The sequence below is a fragment of the Pogona vitticeps genome, chromosome 5, assembly GCF_051106095.1.
Source record: "Pogona vitticeps strain Pit_001003342236 chromosome 5, PviZW2.1, whole genome shotgun sequence".
Classification (NCBI taxonomy): domain Eukaryota; kingdom Metazoa; phylum Chordata; class Lepidosauria; order Squamata; family Agamidae; genus Pogona; species Pogona vitticeps.
In genome coordinates this window covers 68,879,677-68,902,590 of record NC_135787.1, presented here as the reverse complement: position 1 = coordinate 68,902,590, position 22,914 = coordinate 68,879,677, and the positions used below count along the sequence as shown (strand labels likewise).

Here is a 22,914-nt window from a genome sequence, read left to right as displayed (position 1 = left end):
TCTCTCTGTAGTAATTAGGCACCAATTTAATAAATGACAGGAATTAGTTACCGCTTCAGGTAAACAAATAGTGGAAGTAATATTGCACTTTTAACTTCCCTAGAACAAAAGCATGTAGTTAGTCCTTGGAATGACATTTCTCAGTGTTATATCCAGCAATATTAAGACATTGTAATTAAAACAATAACCTAATTGTTCTTATTTTTTTCTCCACAAGGCTATGTCTGCTGTGCTTTGTTGTGGCCCTGTTGCAGATAATGTGGGACTTTCCTCAGATGGTTATCTGTACAAATGGCTAGATAATATTTTGGATTCACAAGATAAGAAGGTATTTTTTATAGCTTCATTCTTCCTGGTAGCCAAATAGTCTGTCATTGAGATTTAGGAAAGTTAAACTCAACATATTGAATATTAGCATGGTGATTACCGTATTACCATTTTAAAGCTGCTGTTTCAGATATTATTTAATAAAGAATGACAAAAAGCAGCTGAGAGGGAGATAGCAGAAACCGACTACATAAACAAGTTTCAGTGCGTTTCTAAGGCCATAATAATGATCAAGGCTTCTTAGAGCACTACATTCATTAGAAACCCAAATTTCTGTAAATATCTGATCAGTGTAATACAGTATAGCTGTCTTCATTGACAAACTTTGACCTGTACTGTAGACAATTGGCAGCACTCTTAAAACAGTCTCATTTGTGTAATTTATCATCCTGGGTAAGATCTGCTAATTAAAAGCTTGATAGTCCCATTGCTATGTTAACAAACCATTGTCAATTTGTCTGTTGTTTGTGTCCTCACCTGCACATGCATCGCATTACCATAGAGTAAATGTAGGAGACATGTATTTGTTTTCCCACATCTGAAGAAGTGGGTTTTGAAATGTAAAACTCACTCAAAATAAATGCTACTCTTTAAAGTGGTATAATAATTTGCCTTTTTCCTCTTTTCTTTTTCCATTTTACTTTTGCTTCCATTTCAGATCTGATTCTGTTTTGAGATGATAGTAAAATGAGTGGTTTCATTCAATAAAAGTAATAGTATGAATGTCAGGAGTAGTTAGATAAATTTCCATTTGTCTTTGTGAATACATGGGGTTTTTTTTACCCGGTTAGTGAAAGTAAAGAATGTACATCCTTGCAACAGTGTACAATTTTAAAAACTGTTGTTTTGCAGCTTTACATTGAAATTTATTATGTGTTTCATTCAGGTTCATCAGCTTGGCTGTGAGGCAGTTATGCTGCTGCTGGAGCTCAATCCTGATCAGAGTAATCTTATGTACTGGGCTGTAGATCGTTGTTATACAGGCTCTAAACGAGTAGCAGCTGGATGTTTTAAAGCAATAGCCAGTGTATTCCAGAACAGGTATAGAAGAAAATTATTTGGGGAAAATATTAATTAAGACTGGAATATATACACATTTAACTGGAAATAAGATCCATTAAAAACCAGGCTTAATTGTGAGCATGTGCATCGGACTGCACTGTAAGATTGTTTTTAAAAAATAGCTTGGTTATTAATGCATCAGCATCTCATAGTTGATTTGTTTTCTTACAGGGACTACCAGTGTGATACAGTTACTCTTCTCAATCTTATATTATTTAAAGCAGCCGACTCTTCTAGGGCTATCTATGAAGTTGCTATGCAGCTCTTACAGGTTTGTATGAAAAATATTCAGTTTGTGTTTCATTCTAGACTAAGGATGGGCAATTTCAAGAGGTCTGATATCCCTCCATGTCAACCTCTCGACCTTAGAGGACTGTACCTGTGCCGTGTCCTTTGAAATATTTTTCCTTTCAGAAGACTTTATTTTTAACTGAGGGGAGCCTATGTGGTGTGGTGGATAGAGTGATGGACTAGGGCTCAAGAGACCTGCTTGGCCATGAAAACACACTGGAAGAGTGGAACTAGTAAAACCACTCCTTAAATATCTCACTTACCTTGAAAGCTCTCTTAGGGTCGCTACAAGTCAATTCTGACTTTATGGCATATAACTAGCCATTTTTAACTGAAAGGGCCTCTCATACCCTCTAGTGGCCAGTTTTTTAAAATTGCCAAAAAGTTGTGGTGAAGAGGAGAGACCAGGAGTGCTAGAGCCTGAAACCATGGCAAAAGTGCCTCCAATAAATTCAACTGTAAGGGGCAGGGGCCTTACGGCAGCACTTTGCCCACTCCAGAGTACTGTCTAGAAATTTTTTTGGATAAATATTAACAGTTCCCATGTTTTTATATCATGTAACGTAGCCTTCTGAACTTTTGAATACATTCACCAACATTTCTTTCCATTTTATTTCTCTAGATTCTAGAGCCGAAGATGTTCCGCTATGCTCACAAATTAGAAGTTCAGAGAACTGATGGCATATTGACCCAGCCTTCACCTTTGCCGCATTTATATTCTGTGTCCTATTATCAGCTTTCTGAAGAATTAGCAAGGACATATCCAGAATTAACTCTTGCTATATTTTCAGGTAAATTAAAAATGCTAGCACATTCGTTTTAAAAATACTGGAAACGCTTTACCGTGCTTTCAAGCTATTTTCAGTTTTCTTTTCTATGTCCTTCTGAAACCTCTGATTTGGAGGTGGTATGTGGACACACACCCCAGTCATACACTACCACACAGCATTGCTGTTCTGAAGATAAAAGGGGGAAGAGAACCATGTGCATTATCTTGAGCTCACTGAAGAAAGGTGGAATAGAAAGTAATCAAGTGTTTTTGTTTGGAGCAAGACATGGCTTTAGTAGTAATTGGAGGTTTTCTGATTAAATGTCACATGTATGAAAGGAGGAGTGAAGGGACTGTGTTCATAGGTAAAATGCTTGTTCGTAAGTCAGAAGGTGACTATCTGAAGTGAATCATTGCCCTTAATCCTTTTGCTTAACTTACATCTTTGAAAGAATGATGACATCATGGGGACGGGAGATTTTTGAAGACTTAGAAGTAGTTAAAGACTTTCCCCTTCTCTCCCCTGGCTTGTCCAACTCACAAGTAATGCATTTAATTGCAAGGCTGCTGTGGGAACTGAGGGAGGGAACAAGGGAGTCATCCAGTGATGGCGATTTTTGGTAAATAAAGTTCAGTCTAGACAGAATTGTAAAGACAGCTCTTAAGGCAGTAACTAAGCATACTTATATGAACATATATCACATTGAAATAAAAAGTATTTATGGGTAATTTTATACGTAGGGTTGAGCTACTAAAACATGAAGTTACATTTGTTTACATATTGTTTGAATAAGCAGAGCAGTAGTTGCTTCTTGAAACAAGGCACATTTTGCAATGTCTTACATTATCTGTTCTCATTTACTAAATCTTTGAAAGACTTCTAAGATCTCCTTTCTCACAAACTCTTCTAAAGCAGAACTTAGAAAGCTCAAAACTCAACAAAACTGTGATAAAATTGGAAGAGAATTAGGGGCAAATACTCTATGAATTCACTGGAGTTCTAATCCAGTGAAATGCCAGTAGAAGCAAATGAGTCTTTAAGAGACATAGATTAAAGCAGAATTATAGAAACTGGCAACTAATAGTGAGAAGGTTTTACTTGTCAACCACTGTTGCACTCAAGAGTGGTGTTATGTTGGTATTGGTGGCTTGGCTGAGTTAACTGACAATGTAGTGTTGAGTTGACTACTACTTAGATTAATTTACTTAGATTCACAAATAGTGAGTTCAAATGCATGTATATGTTTTGTAGAAACTTGCTGTAATATTCCTTTAGTAATTCCATATTTGTGGCTATTTAATTTCCTGATCTTTTCATGGGGAAAGAGGAATAACTTTCTTCATAAAGAGTGCACAACTAATTAGTGTTACAGGATGAATAAGAATCACTTGTTTGGTACAGTAGTTGATATCTTTGGGCATGAAATTTTGAAGGAAAGAATACAATATTTATGTATAATTAAGTTGGAATTATTATTATTTTCCTTTTTAATTATTTACAGAAGTAAGCCAGAGAATTCAAACAGCACACCCTTCTGGAAGACAGGTGATGCTGCATTATCTGCTTCCATGGATGAATAATATTGAACTAGTAGATCTGAAACCTTTACCTACAATTCGGCGGCAAGATGAAGATGAAGACGATCCTTTAAAAGACAGGGAGCTCATGGTGAACAGCAGGCGCTGGCTAAGAGGTGAAGGGTGGGGATCACCACAGGCTACCGCTTTGGTTTTGAACAACTTAATGTACATGACAGCAAAGGTAAGTTAAACCAAAGCACTAGACTCTTCATTTTGATGTGGTATGAGTATTATTAGTAGGACTGGTAATACTGAACTTCACTGAGTTATGTTAATAGTGATATTTTTCAGTTTTCATTGCAGAAACATACAAAATGTTGTTGAGTTGTAGCTTGTTTTTGTCTGCCTATTTAATTTACAGAAATCTTGTTAGTATATTATTAATCTGCATGGGGAGCCATGACCCAGTGGTTTTAGAAGAAGGGACAAGGAATCTGACTGAAGAGGGCATTAAAAAAAAATAATCATTTACAATACTGAGACTTTCATTGAGTAAAAATATATAAATATGTGTTTACCATTTTCATTTTACATCTTTTTGAAAACTTAATTTTCTAATGGTGTGGTGATCAATAATATAATTCACAAAGTTATTTGTAATAAAAGTTGTGTGTTTTCTCAATAAGACTATAATCTTCAAAAAATAAAATACAGTCTATGTCTCATGCTGGACTAACAATTGTGTAAAAGCAACTCATGTGATAGGGAGGCACAGTCTCCACTCCTTTCTGCAGTCCTACCCACTCAAACCCTCTGGAACATGTACTCCATGTGGAAGGAGGGGGTGGGGCCAGAAATCCTAACATTACTGTAAGGCAGAGTCACAGTGGTAGATATTATTTGTTGTCCTTTAAATTACATATATGTTGGTTGCATTTGACCAATCGAATTATAGCTTAATAATCTATGCATAAGACTTTTGACTGTGCACTCAGTCCTCACGTTACTCCTTTCTTTTTGTTCTTTTCCCCTGTTACTGTAGTTCAGGAGCTCTTCAGAAAACTACTTTCCCAGTTCATCCATGGCAGGAAACTAGTTTTCAGACTTGGTGCAAGCCAAAATTTTATGTCAGTTACAGGCTGTTTATTTTAGATCCTGGTTTGTTTGGGTTTGGTAAGCATAGTGTCTAGTTCAAATGAAAAAGGAAACTATGGCTAATTAGAGAGCCCCAGTGTATTTGTTGCATGCCAGAAAGTGAGGATGGAAGGGATTATGGATTAAACCCAGCAAACTGTTGTGGAGGCAGTGTTTCTCTTCCATTTTCCAGTTGCACAAGTTATAGGACCTGCATATAGCTGACATTTGATTTTTTTCCCAGAAGAAAAAAGACTACAGCCAAAGTTCTGCCAAAAAAACCACAAAAAAACCTACACACAGAAAAGTTGCACAGCTGTATCTCCAAGTCCTCAGGCTGCCCCTCTGTGATTGGTCAAGTGCTCTGTTTCACAAGAAGTACACAAATGGATCGTCAGAGGACAGCTGATGAGATGAGGAAACTGAATGATTATTTTTGCTTTCTCCATTTCTTCAGCAGGATTCTGGCCATTGCCTTTGGGTTACACAAGGAAAGAGTGCATTGGTTTCCTCTCTTATGCATAGTCTAGAACAGTGGCTCCCAGCCTTGGGTAACCTGGACATTCCCAGAAGCCTTTACTACAATTTGTGCTGCTTGGGATTTCTGGAAGTTGCAGACTAAAAACACCTGGGTTATCCATGGTTGAGAACCACTGATCTAGAGCCAGATTTCTAGTAGTGGTGTGGTACAAGGAGGATGGCACCGTAGTATGTGCAGCTAATTCATTTGGCTTGTATGAATGCAGACACTGAAATTTACTGCCAGACAGAGACTACAGATGCAAACAGAGCTATAGCATATGTTACAGTCTGCTTAATATTGAAACAACATAATGTTGAAGGAACTCTTTGAAACATTTCATGCTAAATTATTTTCTTATTTGCACAGCTTGATTAGAGTTAATGTCTTAACATTGTTTTGTAGTATGGTGATGAAGTAGCTTGGTCAGAGATTGAGAGTGTTTGGATTACTCTAGCAGACAGTTGGCCAAAGAATCTGAAAATCATCCTGCATTTTTTGATCAGCATTTGTGGAGTGAATAGTGAACCAAGCCTCTTGCCTTATGTAAGTGATACTTAAGTTCTTTGCTACTTCCCTATTTCATGTAAGTATTTTTGGCCCGGTCCTATTATTAGCTGTACTTTTCTGTGATGAGTACTCAAGGCATTATAGTTTTGTTTACCGCAATAAACATTTTTGCATTGACATGTAAGGTTTTTGTACAGTATCAGCTCTGGTACAATTCATCCTAGGCTGACCACACACATCTCAAGCTCAGTCTTCCCCACACTGTGGTTGTAAGAATTTAAAAAGGAGATCCCACATGTATATCACATTGAGACCCTGGGAAGAAGGGCCAAATGCAATATGTAGATGTGAAAAAAGTGAAACGCTCCTACTCTTGTTCTGAGGGCTTAGGTTGAAATATAAAAGGCAGTGGTAACACTTGGATCTCTTAAAGGCACTACGTATTATGTTCCTTTGCCATTTAGGGATTACTACCAATAATGAAATGAAACTACTGGTATTTTTTTCTGCTTTAGTATATATGTGAGTAGAAGGTTAAACCTGAAGCTGTACATTGTGGGTTCCAAGTATGATAACTGGCACATTTATGCATCAACCCACACTAAAAATATAGTTGATATGGATCCCAGTAAGTAATGCCTTCTGGAATCTAGTAGAGTGACATGTGTATCTCTTAGTCAACAGTAGAAAACAAAAATTCTTAGTGTAGGTGATGGATAATGCTGAAATAAACAAAGGTGATAAACTTGCATGCTACACTTAACTGTCAAATTTATATACCTTCATTAAAAATGCTGAAAGATGTTTACAATTGAAGGTCAAATTACAAAATAGAAGACACACTAATACAATAATATTATTAAACTAACAAATCTAATCAGCTGTGGAATAATATATAGACCCTATAACATATGACCCTATGAGTAACTGATAAACAAGTAGAAGACTTAAATGTGTCTTCAGACATCAAAAAATGAAAAGGCCTTGATGAAGAGGTATTATAGTATAAAACTGAAATAGCGAAGCTGGTTAACTTAGCTCCAAATGAAGGAGGTTCTATAACAATGGTCTGCCTAGGGGCCATGAATAGCCACCCCCAAAAAACATCTCAGAGGTCAGGATAATATGTATTAATTTTGTGTATAACTGTCAAGATTTTTAACAAAAAATCTTACTGGAATGGCTGTGTCATGCAGCAAATAGACTCAGCCCTGCTTCAAGGTGCGCCAGTAGTGGAGAATATAAGACCCAGTGTGCTTTTTACGAGTAGCCATAAGACCATTTTAGGTGCAGTACTATTTTAGTGCCAGACCCTGTGGTGTAGTAGATCGACTAGGACTCGAGACCTGGGTTTCTATTTAGCCATGGAAGCTCACAGAGGTTGAGTGGTAAAACCACTCCTTAAATACCAAACCTACCTTGAAAGCCCAATTAAAGTTGCTAAAAGTCAGCTCCATCTTGATGGCACATGACACATAACTAGCAAGCATACTGCCCACTGGGCCAATAACAGTAAAAATATTAAACACACAAACTGCATGACAAGACTGTAGGGATAATGTGTCTCTGTGAAATGCTGCAGGTCTGTTTCTAACACAGCATTTGATTGGCCACAAAAAGATTGAAGCATAGCACCCTCATGCCTATACCACACAGTGTATTCAAGTATAAATAAACGACTGTAATATATACCAAATTTGATCCAACCCAAATCAATACATTTGGCTTCTAGTGGGATGGCTTATACAACATTTCACAGAATTGCATCAGTCCTTAGTTCATTTGAAAGTAAGATAATTTCAGTCATGGGGAACCAGTAATATCCAGTGTACTCGAAAACTGATAAGGTATGGATGTGTGTATACTCTAAGGCATGGGTCCCAACTCCTGGTCCATGACCTGGCACCCATCCGTGGCCTAGGCAAGACCGGGCTGCGGACACAGATCTCCTGCTCCCCTTGTGAGCATGCCACACCCAGCCACGCAAGCGCACCATGCCCCCCAACCAGTCCACGGTTGGGAAAATGTTGGGGACCACTGCTCTAAGGCATGTTTGGGGGCATACCAAATAGTATACCTGAATTTTGTAGTCTTAGATCCAACCAGTCAGTGCTCTGTTGAAGTACAAGGCACTTCAAGTGTGTTGCCTGTGCACTCACTATAGTAATATTTAATCCTTTTATTAAATATTACAACATTAGTTTATTCTAAATTATATACTGTAATTTTTTATAGGCTGAAGTAGCATACACATAGAACATTTAATTACTCTATATCACTGATGTGAAAAAGAAATTTTAATTATTCATCTGGATTTTTATTTAAGATATGTTCTGTTTTTATTTTTCTACTGAACACATACTCTAGGTTCAAAGAAAATAAAAACTATTCAGTTACAATATGATGACTTAGGAGCTGGAGGAGTTATAATTTACTAGTTATTTCTATATGTATGTAGGTAGGTTATTTATACGCCACTTTTCTCCCATAGAGAGGACCCAAGGCGCAACTCATAACAATTAAAACTATGCAATAATAACATATTCTAAATTCCATAAAAATACACCAAAAACAATTAAACAGTTATCAATATTAAAACTACAATCAACAATTTAAAAATCATTTTAAAGATAATCACTAAATTCAGAAAATATATCTTCTTGGTAGTGGCCACTGTGAATGCACACAAAGGGTTTGTTCTGCGCCTCTGCAGGACGTCTCAGAAATTTCTACAGCTTAAAAAAGAGTAACAGTTAAGATACACCCCCCCCCCGGGGTGCAAGCTCTGCCTCCTTAACCTTCCTTTCAGTTCCTTTTTTCCACCGTTCAGTTAGGACATCAGGAACAGTAGAGCTCTCATAAGGAAAGTAAATCAAACATTTTCATATTAATTAGCGTTCTTTCTCCTAGTTATTTTTGTTTTAGAATTATTTTTATTTTTTCCCTTAGAGATTAGAATCTTTTTCGTCATTATACGACGTTGTTTTTTCCCTTTCCCACCTGTTCGACACATTGACAGATCATCAATCGAAACACCTTCTGGTAACCCCAGAACTGGTATACCAACTTACCTGGTGGACTTCCACCCAGAACTTGACAGTGAGCAGGCTTTTCCAACAGCTGCATTTCTCTATACAAGTGACCACCGATGCGAGTCCTTTGGGATGGGGAGTGGATTGCCAAGAACTTCAAATACATGGCCTGTGGACAAAATGAAAAAAGAGGCTTCATATAAATCAGCTAGAAATGCTGGTCATAATAAAGGCATTTCAAGCCTTTCTACCTCGTATCGAAGGAAAAGTTGCTAGGAGATGCCTTTATGATAGACTGGATAGGATAATTCCTCTACATTTTTCCTCCGATACCGATGATCCAGAGGACAATTGTCAGGGCCATCCAACATCAGGCAGATGCCATAGTGATCACACTGTGGTGGCCTCACCAACCGTGGTTTACGCACCTCAAAATGATGGCAGTAGAAACTCTCCACTTACCTTCAGTATCGAACCTCCTATCCCAGAACAATGGCTCCGTACTTCACCCTGACGTTCACTTGCTGAATCTGATGGCGTGAAGAATAACCCCGACTTCCACAGAATCCTAGAAAAGGCCAGGAAACCATCTACTAGGAGACTGTACGAGAACAAATGGAAATCCTTTATAAAATTTATGGAATCCAAGAGCCTAACTCTAATCCCAGTCTCGCTCAAGACAATACTTACCTTCATTCTACATCTGTTTGACCTTGGACTATCCCACTCTACCATTAAGGTATAAATCTCAGCTATAGTGGTTCATCAACCGCCCAATTCCCAGTCCGCCTGACTCTTCTCTCACTCTTAGAAGATTTTTGAAGGGTCTTCAGAATATCAAACCTCCATCTCAACACATCATTCCCCAATGTTCCATACAACTAGTCCTGGAAGCATTAACCAGGCCACCATTTGAACCGATGGCTACCTGTAATGAAAAATTACTATCTTTAAAGACTGTCTTCTTGGTCGCGATCACGTCAGCGAAGAGAGCTAGTGAATTGGCAGCTCTACGGTCCAATACTCCATATCTACAATTTCATCTGGATAAGGTGACCCTGTATTTTGATATTCCATTTCTACCAAGGTGGCATCTGAATTTCATATGAATCAACCGATAGTGCTGCAGACATTGTTCCCTTCTCTGTCCACTCCACTCAAGCGCAAGCTCCACACACAAGTTGTCAAATGGGCTCTGGCTTTCTATATCGACAGAATGAAACAATTTTGACAATCACCTAGGTTGTTCGTCTGTTACCGTGGACCAAACAGAGGTGTTCCGGCCTCGACGCAGACCATATCCAGGTGTTCAAGCTATACAGCTAGCCTACGAACTCTCTGGCAAGTCGATACCAGATCATCTGAAAGTGCACTCTACCAAGGCAATTTCAACATCGACTGCACTGCACCGTGGGATTGAAGTGCAAAACACTTGCAGAGCAGCCACCTGGTCCAACCCTTTGACGTTTACGAAGCACGATCACCTCCAGAGCCAAAAAAAGATGCTGCATTTGGCAGGGCAATACTGACTTCTCTGCTTCAGTGATGGCCCTCCGTCTGGTAAGTGAGCTTGTCAGTCACCCATTTGTGTGCATTCACAGAGGCCACTACGAAGAAAGAAAGGTTACGTACCTGTAACCATGGTTCTTCTAGTGGACCTCTGTGAATTCACACATCCCTCCCTTCCTCCCCTCTGTCCATCACATTGTTTATTATTGGATCTGTTCTACCTGTCAACGGCGGACTATAGAGGAACTGAAAGGAAGGTTGAGGAGGCAGAGCTTGTGCCCTGGGGGGGGGGTATCTTAATTGTTACTCTTTTTTAAGCTCTAGAAATTTCTGAGATGTCCTGCGCAGGCGCAGAAGAAACCCATTCGTGTGAATTCACAGAGGTCCACTAGAAGAACCATGGTTACAGATAGGTAACCTTTCTATTTTTGAGATAGCCCCATTTCTATTTCTCAAAAGCCTGCCTGAAAATGAAGGTCTTTGCCTGAGGATGGATGGACAAGAGGGAGGGGGGGCAACCTAGCTTCATGGGGCAGCACATTCCAAAGCCCAGGAACAGCCACCGAGAAGGCTATCTTTCCAGCTTAGAATTGAGAGTAGGGCTTCCCCAAAAGATCTTAGATGGGTGATATGGTACTTTCAGATAGGTTGGATCCAAGTCATACAAGGTTAAAATATCATTGATGTCAACATTATTTTTTAACTTTAAAGACAAGCAGTCCAGTGTTTCATGTTTTGCTATTTATTGATTGGTTTGTTTTTGATGTTTTGAATGGCAGGTTAAGAAGGTAATTGTTTACTTGGGCAGAGATAAAACCATGCAACTTCTGGAAGAGCTGGTGAGTGAGCTACAGCTTACTGACCCAGTCAGTTCTGGAGTTACTCATATGGACAACCCACCATATTACCGCATTACTTCTAGTTACAAAATCCCTTCTGTCACCTCAGGTAAGAGAATGAATGAATCCATCTGCTCTTCTGTTAGTGGATGCATTTGTTTCAGTCTTGAGCAAATTCTGAATGTGCAGTTTAGGTTAAAGGGACTCGATTTTATTTAAAATTTGAAGTTAAAATCTGAATTTTTAAAAACGGAAAGTTTTTAATAGCAAAATGAAAATGTATGTTAAGAGGCATTTGAATAACATGTATAACTGAGCTAGTGCTGTCTCACTCCCACGCTTCAAAGGAATGGGAAGGGAGAAGTCCAGCTCTGGATGCAGAGGTATTTTCTGCCAGAGTTTGAAGAATTAAGAGAAGATTTATGAGATAAGAGCAAGCTGTGACTCTTTTTTTGCAAAATCAATGATTGTAGAAAATATTTATTTCATTCCATTTTTGAACTTACCAACTTGTCAAACATACTTAAGGGTTTGTGCATGCCAGATTGGTTTTCTTTTCTTTTGACAGTAGAGCTTTATGTTATTTTAGAGCTTGGAAATGATTAATTAAAAATATATTACCCTTGAATTATTAAGATTATAACAAATATTCTTTGAGCTTTTCTAAAAAAGCTACAACAGTGTTAAAAGGTTGAGTAACAATATTTCATATTATGTTAGTTTGTTCTTTTGAAGATACTTGTGGGGCTTGTTCATTTTTAGTAATTATAGTTGCATTTCCTAAATTCAATAGAAATTTATTATACATTACTAATTGTTAGCATAATAAATTAATTTTATGATATACATCTACATTAAGTTATCATTAAGAAGTTCAAGTTAACAAATTAGCTTTAATACTAACGTTTCCAAGATCTGTCTGTATCCCAATCTGTAAAGGATTTTATTTTGTTTTTGTTTTGCTTTATGAAACTGCCAGAGTTGTGTCATGTGACAGTGGAGTATATTCTCCTGTAACAGAAAACTAAAACTCATTTGAATGTGCATGTATTCATTGCATGGCTTCTTGTGTCTTGAGATTGTGATTTTCTTCCTGCATTTTTCATAAATTCTTTCCATACTTTTTTATTTTCCCAAAGCTTGATGTGTAAATGTTCACATACAATTTACAATAGTGTTAAGACAATTAAATAACTTCCAATATTCTATTTACATTTAACATAATTAAGTTATTTTGTTCTTCCAAATTTTCAGGTACCACTTCCAGTAGCAATACAATGGTGGCACCCATAGATGGTAATCCTGAAAATAAGCATACAAAAGATAGCATTGAGGAGAAGTAAGTAGTGCTGCAAAGAATAATGATACTAAAAGTTGGGATGCATATTACTCAGTTTGTACTTGAAATGTGGACAAATTTAATAGAAAGGATTCAAGCTGAATGTGGTCATAGTTGGTAAAGGTAAAGGTTCCCCTTGACATTCCTGTCCAGTCGTGTCCGACTCTAGGGGGTGGTGCTCATCCTGTTTTCAAGCCATAGAGCCAGCGCTTGTCTGAAGACAGTTTCCGTTGTCACGTGGCCAGCGTGACTAGGGAACACCGTTGTACCTTCCCACCGAGGTGGTACCTATTTATCTACTCGCATTTGCATGCTTTCGAACTGCTAGGTTGGCAAGGAGCTGGGACAAAGCAACGGGAGCTCACTCCATCGCGTGGATTTGATCTTACGACAGATCTTCACAGAGGCTTCTGCAGTTTAGCCTGCAGCGCCACCACGTTCCATAGTTGAGCAGAGTACTATTTGGAGATTATTATAGTGATATATAGGAGTGGAGAGAGAGAGAGAAAACTTCATTCTCTTTATTCTGTTTCTGTTTGTTCAGCTTGAGCTGATGAAAGTGATTGACAAGGACTAAATCCAGTGTAACATTAGCAAAGGAAGAGAGGATGCTATTATATTATTTAACTCGTTTTACTGGACTTCTAAGAATTCATGTAGAGGAAAGATTTGTATGCCCAAATTTCAGAATGCCAGATACTAATTAGTCATGATTCTGTTTGTGTTTACTGTGCACACAGTGGTGGATTGCATGCATGGTGGTTCATTCTTTGCATAGCATTTGCACAAGGGAATATACATTGTCCTTTGCATATGCAGACATCACATTGCTTTTAGAGGAGCAATTTCTGACTCACACAACTGGAAGTCAGAAATTCTGTACAGCGTGGGGCATTTTGGTTTCGGTCTGTGTTTCATCCCACGATTCTGCCCACTTCTTCTGATTCATCTGAGAAAATGGTCTCTGTTGAACTGAAACCCTTGGTGATGATGCATACTGGATGGTTATTTGCTTGCCTCTTAATGGTGGTTCTTTTTGTGGTCCCTGTGATTCAAACACATGTGCTCACCTTCCTATTTAGTTTCTTCCCTGGAACCTCTAATAGGAGATACCACCGTTTTATTTATTTCAGAGGAGGTAAGATTCTACAAATATTTAGTATTGCAAATCACTAAATAATTTCAGCTTCATATTTAAAAAACACTTCCACCAATGTCTGAGTTCAGCTCACTGCTGCCAGACTAGGTCAGTTGCTTCTACACATAGGACTTCTGGATTTCTTAGATTTCAGTCCTCAGAAATTACCTAATCCCTTTTTGAGGAAGCAACATAGTTGTTCATTTGGACAGAACACATTCTGGCCTCCCTGTTATCCCAGTATTTTCAGGGCTTGCTCAATATCCAAGCTGACTTCGTTAGCAGGAAGCAGTTGCTCCCAGAGGAATGGAGTCTTTACGTTGATGTCCTTTTTCAGATAGATGACATCTTCGGTCCATTAGAAATCAATACCTTTGCTTCTCAGACAGACAACAGGCTGACATGGTTCTTAATGTACCAACAGGTTTCCCCTTGCTCTGCTTTTTCTGTAGACTTGCTCTGAAAATCTATCACTTTCTACTTCTGCTGTTCCTACAAATGACTGGCAGATGGCTCTGTCACACTGAATCCATCAGATTTTCCCTAGCAAATGAGGTTTTACTATTTAGTTTCTTTATGGCTAAGATAAAGTCAGAGCTTGGGAACCATACATGGCAAGCAGTATTATTGCCTGTAACTTTGGCATAGGACACATAATTAAAATATAATCTTGGTATGCTTCAGAATAATATAAGATGGCAGAACATTTTTTTCAGTGTAATAGCAATTATTTCCGTGTTACTTTTTTCATTACTTTTTAAAGCAGTAGAATTGAGATGGAGGATGTGAACTGGAGGTACAGAGTCATAAATGGAATGTGCTCAAAGCCAGATTACTGACAGAAGCACAGACGGAAAGGACTTGGATTGTGCGGAAAGGCAATTGAAATTGCAGGATAGAAGAAGCGATTGTGCGCTTGAATGAGATCTTGGTCAGTGGGGGAGCCAAAGGTTGACTCCTCTGACTAAAAGCAGAGCTGAAACAGTATTTGTGGAATCTTTCAGGAAAAGGGAAGCCCCATCAAGCCTTGGCCCTGCCTTTGTGGGGAGAAAAGAGTTTCAGTTGTTGCTCCTGAAAATCTTCTGGAGCAACACCATTTAGACCATCTTCTATGTTCTCCTACCTCGCCTAGCAAGGATTAGATTGTTGTACCGGCTATTGTTTATTTGGGGGACCACCAGAAGTTTTCTAGAGACTGAGTCCACAAGTATCACCTGTAGCATTCAGATCTTGATCACCTCAGTTGCCAGTTTGTGTGGCTGGAGGAACCCTCTGCCAAGGGCTGCTGCCCAGAAACTTTGGACAAGGTAGGAGATTACCAGGCCAGTAAGCTGGCTCAAGATCACATTGACTCACATGACTTGATGCTAGCTTTTGAACAACACAAAGATATTCTAAACAGACTGTAAAAGGTCATATTGTTTCAAAGGGTGATGCAAGTTTGCAGCCTCTCCAATTTCTGAGGTGGGCAGAGAATTACCTGTTTTCCATCCAAGTATGCAAAAGCATAAACGAATGCTTTAGGGAAGCTACCAACTCCTTTGGACTTGTTCATCCAAGGTCCAATATGCTATTATTGTCTGGAGTGGTTCCATTTCTTCATGTGGAGGTTAGCTGGCATCAGCTACTATATAGTGATTTATAATGTAGCGAACAACTTGCTAGGCTCTAGCAAATGACCAGTCTTTCTGTTGCGATGTGAGAGGAAGGGAGCCTGTCACACTTTTCTCTAATACCCATGTCAGACCGCCTTGTCACTTGACTGTTAATGTAATGGTCTCTTTAACTCACCGCTGGAATAAATGACTTTTCTTCACTCATTTCCTCTCTTACTCTTTAAATAAGGTTATGCTGCTTATATACCGCCCTACAGCACTTAAAGCACTCTCTGGGTGGTTTACATTTAATTATGCAAGCTACACATTGCCTCCCCCCAAAGCTGGGTGCTCAATTTACCAACCTGGAAGGATGGAAGGCTAAGTGAACCTCAAGCTGGCTGCCTGGGATTGAACCCAGGTTGTGAGCAGCATTTTGGCTGCAGTACTGCAGTTTAACCACTGCACCTCCAGGCTCCATCAGTATAACAGTGGTAAAAGAACATTTATTATTTCTAAGCTTTAAATTCATTCAGCATACTCATTCCAGACACACTGGAGAGTGAAGTCAAGTGGGCCTTAGAAAGCAGGGCTAACAACAAGGTCAGTGGAGGTGATGGCATTCCAAAGATGACACTGTTAACGTGCTACACTCAATATGTCAGCAAGTTTGGAAAACTCAGCAGTGGCTAGAGGATTGGAAAAGATCAGTCTACATCCCAATCCCAAACACTAGCAAGGTTATGCTCAAAATCCTACAAGATAGGCTTCAGCAGTATGTAGACCGAGAACTCGCAGAAGTACAAGCTGGATTTTGAAGGGGCGGAGGAACTAGAGACCAAATAGCTAACATGCGCTGGATTATGGAGAAAGCATGAAAGTTCCAGAAAAAACATCTACTTTTGCTTCATTGACTATGCAAAAGCCTTTGTGTGGACCACAGCAAACTATGGCAAGTCCTTAAAGAAATGGGACTGCCTGATCACCTTATCTATCTCCTGAGAAATCTATATGTGGGACAGGAAGCAACAGTTAGAACTGGATATGGAACAACTGATTGGTTCAAAATTGAGAAAGGAGTACGACAAGGCTGTATATTGTCTCCCTGCTTATTTAAGTTATATGCAGTATACATCATACAAAAGGCAGGACTGGATGAATCCCAAACCGGAATTAAGATTGTCGGAAGAAATATTAACAACCTCCAATATGGAGATGATAGCACTCTGATGGCAGAAAGTGCGGAGGAATAAACAAACACCAAAACATCTTTCAACCTCCTCCATGTTTGACTATAGGAACTGTGTTCTTTTCTTGGAATTCCTCATTTCTTTTTCTGTAAACAGTGCCATGATGTCCTTGACCAAAAAGCTCTACTTTTGTCTCATCTGTCCACAGTATGTTCTCCCAGAAGGATTGTGGCTTTGTCACATAAGCTTTGGCTTACTCCAGTCTTGCTTTTTTTATGCCTTTGTGTCAGCAGTGGTGTCCTCCTGGGTCTCCTGCCATAGCATCCCTTTTCATTCAGATGGTGATGGATAGTGTGAGCTGACACTGTTGTACACTGTGTCTGCAGATCAGCTTGAATTCATTGGGAAATTAATCTGGGTTCTGTATCCACCATTCGAACAACCCTTTGTTGTAATTTTTTAGTAATTTTGCTCTTCCGTCCATGTCCAGGAAGGTTAGCTACATTGCCATGGGCTGTAAACTTCTTGATGATATTGTGCATAGTGGACACAGGAACATTAAGATCTCTAGAAATGGACTTGTAGCTTTGAGATTGTCGATGTTTTTCCACAATTTTTTCTCTGAAATCCACAGACAACTCTTTACACTTCATTCCTTTCTCCATTCTCAGTGTCACACACAACACAAATGTTGAGTCAACTTTTCTCCATCTTAACTGGTTGCAAGTGTGATTACTATATTGCCCATACCTCTCACTTGCGACAGGTGTGTCGAAATATAAATTAAAGGGGCATCACATGCTTGAAAAGCAATTATTTCTTACAATTTAGACAGGGTGCCAATAATTTTGGCCAGGGCATTTTGGGGTTTCTGTGTGGGATTGTATCAGATTTGACTTCTGTTTTTTTGTGTTGTTCCAATGCAAACCAAAGAAATGAACACATAAGTACCAAAACATTTGCAACTGCAACAATTTTTTGAGAGAAGGGTTGCATTTTGTGACAGAATTGCAGAAGTGCCAATATTTCCAGCCATGACTGTACTTATCAAACCATGTAAGCAATCTATTTAATTATAACAGGCCATCATAGAGCGTTTCCCTTCTGAGTGACAAAAATAAGTGGTGAACTATTTTTTTAAAAAAGGCATTATTTCTAACGTCACTCTTTGTATCTTTAGCTATGTGCATCTAGATATCTACAGTGGATTGAATAATAATCTGAACCGCCAACATCACAGGCTCGAATCTCGCTATAGCAGCAGTTCTGGAGGATCATATGAAGAGGAAAAAAGTAAATCATTATTTGATTCTTCTAATAATGCATGTGTTAATAGCTGATGACACACACAAGTAGTGTTAGCTGAAAAAGTTTGCTCGATATTTACATGTTGTGGGGCCGGCATCATGCTGCTTCATTGGGTGAGCCAGCCGTCAAATGTTCTGGTTTCTCCCTCTTATCTTCCAGCATGTGTACAGATGGACTAGCACTTATGTGCTTGTAAAATATGCTGTGTTCTAAGCATCTTTTCTCTAGCTGCAGAAATCTAGAACATAAAACATCATAGGTCTTTCTATGGTGTGAGTTACCACTTGATTTCAAATGTTGCACTTATATTTGAAAATGTCAGTAATGCCAGCATCATTGTGATGGTCCGTTTGGGGGCAATAATCTTTATAAACCTCTTTATCTTGGTTCCAGCCCAAGTTTGTGTGGAGAGCTTCATGGCTATAGTTTCTAGAAACATGTGGAAAATGTTACTCTACATCAGGCCAGTGCATATTATGGGGTTGGGGGTGAAATGGGTTTTGTAATGTATGAAACAGCTTTTAGAATGTAGAGGAGAGTTAGAAACTGTATGAGGTGTTTAAAAATGATGTGTATCAACTAATGAGCTGAAATAGGCTTTTAAAAAATTGAAACTGTAAGTGTATTACTTTTGTGATAGGTGATTCAATGCCACTGTATTCAAACTGGCGACTGAAAGTGATTGAGCACAATGAAGGGGAGCCTCTGCCTTTTCCACCTTCAGGGGGCTGTTGGTCACCATTGGTGGATTATTTGCCTGAAACAACCTCTCCTGGAATGGCTCTTCATCGGTAAGCAATGGGTATAATTAAAGCAGCACAAGTTTCTTTCAGATTCAATGAAAGTAAAAAAAGATTGTAGCAGTTTCCCAGGCCTGCAGAAAGTTTGGGTGATCGGTAGCCTGCCCTTTCTCCTGAGGTATCAGTAGGATCAGGTATTTTAAATTATGCCATTTAAAAGGAGATGTAATGCCACATACATCTTTATTTTCTCTGCCTTGGAGATACCTATTTTCTTGTTAGTCCCTTGGGACAAATACCTTCCAGTTGGGAGTATTCAGGGTGTCATGGAGAAAATAATGTCTGTTCTCTCTACTTATTGCTTGTCAGTAGTCTGGTATAGGCAGGCTAAAGGTATGTTCTTTGAACAAAGACTCTTCTGGGAGATATGTTAGGACTTTCCCCAAAGCCATGGTTTCGTAGGTCTGACCTCTTATACCTCTGTACTAAAAGATATTTCTTCAATTTGCCAATCAAGCAGTAGCAATGGATAGGAAGACAGAATGAACGAATTTATTTATTTATTTATTTGATTGATTGTTTGATTGATTGATTGATTGATTTATATCCCGCCCATCTGGTAGATTCTACCACTCTGGGCGGCTTCCAACATAAAATATGTACATTAAATCAGTACAAACATTATAATATAATACATAATAAATACAGTGTCTAAGGTGTAAAAATAAAATAAAATAATAGATGGGGAAAAAAGAGAATCACGAGCTGATAGGAGGTAAGGCCTGGATGAACATCCATGTTTTCAGTTGGCTTTTAAAAGTACCCAGCATAGGGGCCTCACAAATCTCCAGTGGGAGGTTATTCCAGAGGCGAGGAGCCACCACCGAGAAGGCCCGGTTTCATGTCTTTTCCCTCCGGGCCTCCCTCAACATCAGGCTCCTCAACCTCACCTCCTGGCTCGTGCGGGTGATCCGGGTAGATCTTGGTGGAAGCAGGCGTTCCGTCAAATATTGAGGTCCTAAACCGTTTAGGGCCTTATAAGTAAGCATCAAAACTTTGAAGTCAATGCGGAAACAGATGGGCAGCCAGTGCAGCATGGCCAGAGTAGGAGAGATATGTTGGTATTTTCTCACTCCAGTAAGGAGTCTGGCCGCTGCATTCTGCACCACCTGAAGTTTTTGCATCAGCCTCAAAGGCAGCCCCACGTAGAGCATGTTACAGTGGTCTAATCTTGAGATTACGATCGCATGTACCAAGGTGGTGAGGGCCCCCGTGTCAAGGTAGGGCCACAGCCAGGCTATCCTCCAAAGATGAGAAAAGGCAGTCTGGACAACCAACGCCACCTGTGTTTCCATGGTGAGTGTCAGGGCCAAGTGTATGCCCAAGCTGCGGAACCCACTCTTTGCAGCCAGGGTCACCCCCCAAATGAGAGAGAGTCAACCAAGCCGCCAGCCACGGGGGCTCCCACCCTCAGAACTTCTGTCTTGTCCGGATTCAGCCTCAGCCTATTAGCCTGCATCCATTGCAGTACAGTCCCCAGGCAGCGCTGAAGGGACAGGACGGCATCACCTGCAGTTGGTGAAAAGGAGATGTAGAGCTGAGTGTCACGATGCTCCACACCCCCTGATGACCCCACCCAGCAGCCTCATATAGATGTTAAACAGCACTGGGGAGATAATCGACCTCTGTAGAACCCCACAGTTGAGACTCCACGGGGCTGAGACACTCTCCCCAAGCTGCACTCTCTGGTGCTGGTCCTCCAAGAAGGAACGGAGCCAGGCAATCACCAGGCCACCAATTCCCAACTCGGAGAGCCTCCCCAGGAGGATACCATGGTCAATGATATCGAAGGCCGCCGAGATGTCGAGGAGGACCAACAGAGACGTTTTGCCCCTGTTAGCCTCCCTCAACAGATCATCATACAGGGTGACCAATGCCATCTCTGTACCGTGGCGCTGCCTGAAGCCCAACTGAAACAGGTCCAGGGCATCTGTTTCATCCAAGTGGGCCTGAAGCTGATCAGCAACCACCCTCTCAACCACTTTGCTAAGGAAAGAAACATTGGCGACGGGCCTTTAATTGCTGATTTCGTCCGCCGCCATATTAAGTTTCTTTCTTATGGGCCTAATGAGTGTCTCCTTGAGGGCTGATGGAAACCTGCCCTCAAGGAAAGACCCATTAATTATTACGGTAGCCCATTCTGTTGTTTTCAGCCTGGCTGCTTTGATTAGCCAGGCCAGGCAAGGGTCAAGAGAAGAGATGGTAGCTCGACAGCGGTCAAGCACCTTGTCCACAGAATCAGGCATCATGGGCTGAAAGGAGTCGAAAGACACCGGGCAAGACGGAGTGCTGGACATCTCAGCTCAACTCACTGTATTTAAAAAAGGAGAGAGCTCCCGGCGGATGGCCTCCACTTTAGATTTAAAGAAAGCTGCAAATTGGTCAGGTGAAAAACTAGGGGGAGGCCTATCACCCAGCCAGTTCCAGATAGGCCGCGCAGTATACGGAATAACTCCGCCTGCTGATTTGATGCTTCACTTATCCGGCTAGTGAAGAATGATCAACATGCAGCCTTTACCTTATTCAGGTAAAGGTTAGTAGCGACCTTAACAGCTATCCAGTTATGATCCATCGGGTTTTTCCTCCATCTATGCTCTAGCCTTCTCGTTCGCTTCAGTGCTCGACGGTCCTGGGTAAACCAGGCCACTGACCGAGCTCTACGACGGAGAGGGCGTTTAGGCGTGATCATGTCTATAGCCCTGGTGGCAGCGATGGACCAGCTGTCCACCAGAGCGTTGACAGGGGTGCTAGCCAGGTCAGCCGTTACACCTCTCATGGCATCCTGGAATCCAACTGGATCCAGTAGTCTTCGAGGGCGGACCATAGCAATTGGTCCCTGCTCCCGGCGAGGGGAGAGAGCCACTGTGATGTTACATTTTATTAGATGGTGATCTGACCATGACAAGGGGATTGACACGAGGTCTGTCACCATCAGATCACACTCGCTCCAACTGGAGGGAAAAACCAGGTCCAATGTGTGGCCACCCACGTGGGTGGTGCTGTTGACATGTTGGGACATGTTCAAGGAAGCCACAGTTTCCAAGAACTCAAGAGCTGGCCCAGAAGCCTCTGGCCTTGCATGCACGTTGAAATCACCCAAGACCAAAAGTCTCGGGGATCCCAACAGTGCTGCAGAGACAAAGTTGGTCAGCTCCGGAAGGGAAGTGGCTGGATCGCAGGGAGCACGGTAACCCAGCAAAATCCCAATACCACCCTTGGCTCCAGTCGACACGTGGAATGCCTCTAGACCCGGCTTTACCACCGAGGAGCACCTAGTAACCTCCAAGCTGGATTTATAAACAATGGCTACTCCCCCCCCCGCCCCTCCAGTCTAACCTGGTGCTGGACGGCATAACCGGGCGGACAGATGAGAGCCAGAGGAGGGGCCCCTTCTCTGCCAATCCACGTATTGGTTATGCATGCCAGGTCTGCATCCTCCTCCAGGATAAGGTCATTAATCACCTGGGGTTTATTGGATACAGACCTGGCGTTCAGCAGTACCAGAGTTAGAGTGGAGGGCTGACTGGGCTGGCTACCTCTATACTGAGGGTTGGTCACAGTCTCAGAACAATGAACAGCAGTCAAACATCTGTTCATTGTTCTTCTGACATGAGTAGGGACTGTGCCAACGCCGTATCTCCCTCTACCCGTGATCACCGGAATGTTAAAAGGCCCCTCGCTGGGCAAGCAGGCCTTCCACTCCATATCAGACAAGAAAGAAGAAAGAAAGTAAAGAACAAAACTCTAAATAATAACATAACTTAGACAAAAGTGCATAAACAAACAGCATTAACCAATATTATAGTTCAAAATCCCAATACAAAACCCCATATAAAAATTAAATTAAATTAAAAAAAGAATTACTCTGGGTAATTTCTGGGAAACCCAGATAGAGGAAAGCTTTTGTAATTAGACAAGGATGTGAGAGGTCAGTCCTGGAACCGGGTCCTAGTCCTAGTTTGGTGCATTGGTTGGCAGCCTCCTTCTATTGTGGTCCCTACTAGAGTCACTAAGAGATGAATGTTAGGTG

The 22,914-nt window shown here is 40.6% G+C and overlaps 1 protein-coding gene across 9 annotated transcripts in view; it reads left to right on the top strand.

Moving 5' to 3' along the window:
- The window catches only part of FRYL (FRY like transcription coactivator), a 233,791-nt gene that overhangs the window by 155,448 nt on the left and 55,429 nt on the right, over window positions 1-22,914 (top strand). For 5 of the 9 annotated variants that reach the window (XM_078394668.1, XM_078394667.1, XM_078394665.1 and 2 more), the window contains 11 exons: window positions 218-328; window positions 1,214-1,368; window positions 1,561-1,660; window positions 2,303-2,471; window positions 3,952-4,211; window positions 6,030-6,170; window positions 11,455-11,623; window positions 11,862-11,897; window positions 12,769-12,853; window positions 17,957-18,069; window positions 18,725-18,875. In XM_078394668.1, the coding sequence (XP_078250794.1) occupies window positions 218-328; window positions 1,214-1,368; window positions 1,561-1,660; window positions 2,303-2,471; window positions 3,952-4,211; window positions 6,030-6,170; window positions 11,455-11,623; window positions 11,862-11,897; window positions 12,769-12,853; window positions 17,957-18,069; window positions 18,725-18,875 (1,490 nt within the window). The remainder of the gene's footprint in view (window positions 1-217; window positions 329-1,213; window positions 1,369-1,560; window positions 1,661-2,302; window positions 2,472-3,951; window positions 4,212-6,029; window positions 6,171-11,454; window positions 11,624-11,861; window positions 11,898-12,768; window positions 12,854-17,956; window positions 18,070-18,724; window positions 18,876-22,914) is intronic. The other 4 variants (XM_073001278.2, XM_073001275.2, XM_073001273.2 and 1 more) reach the window with 2 other exon arrangements.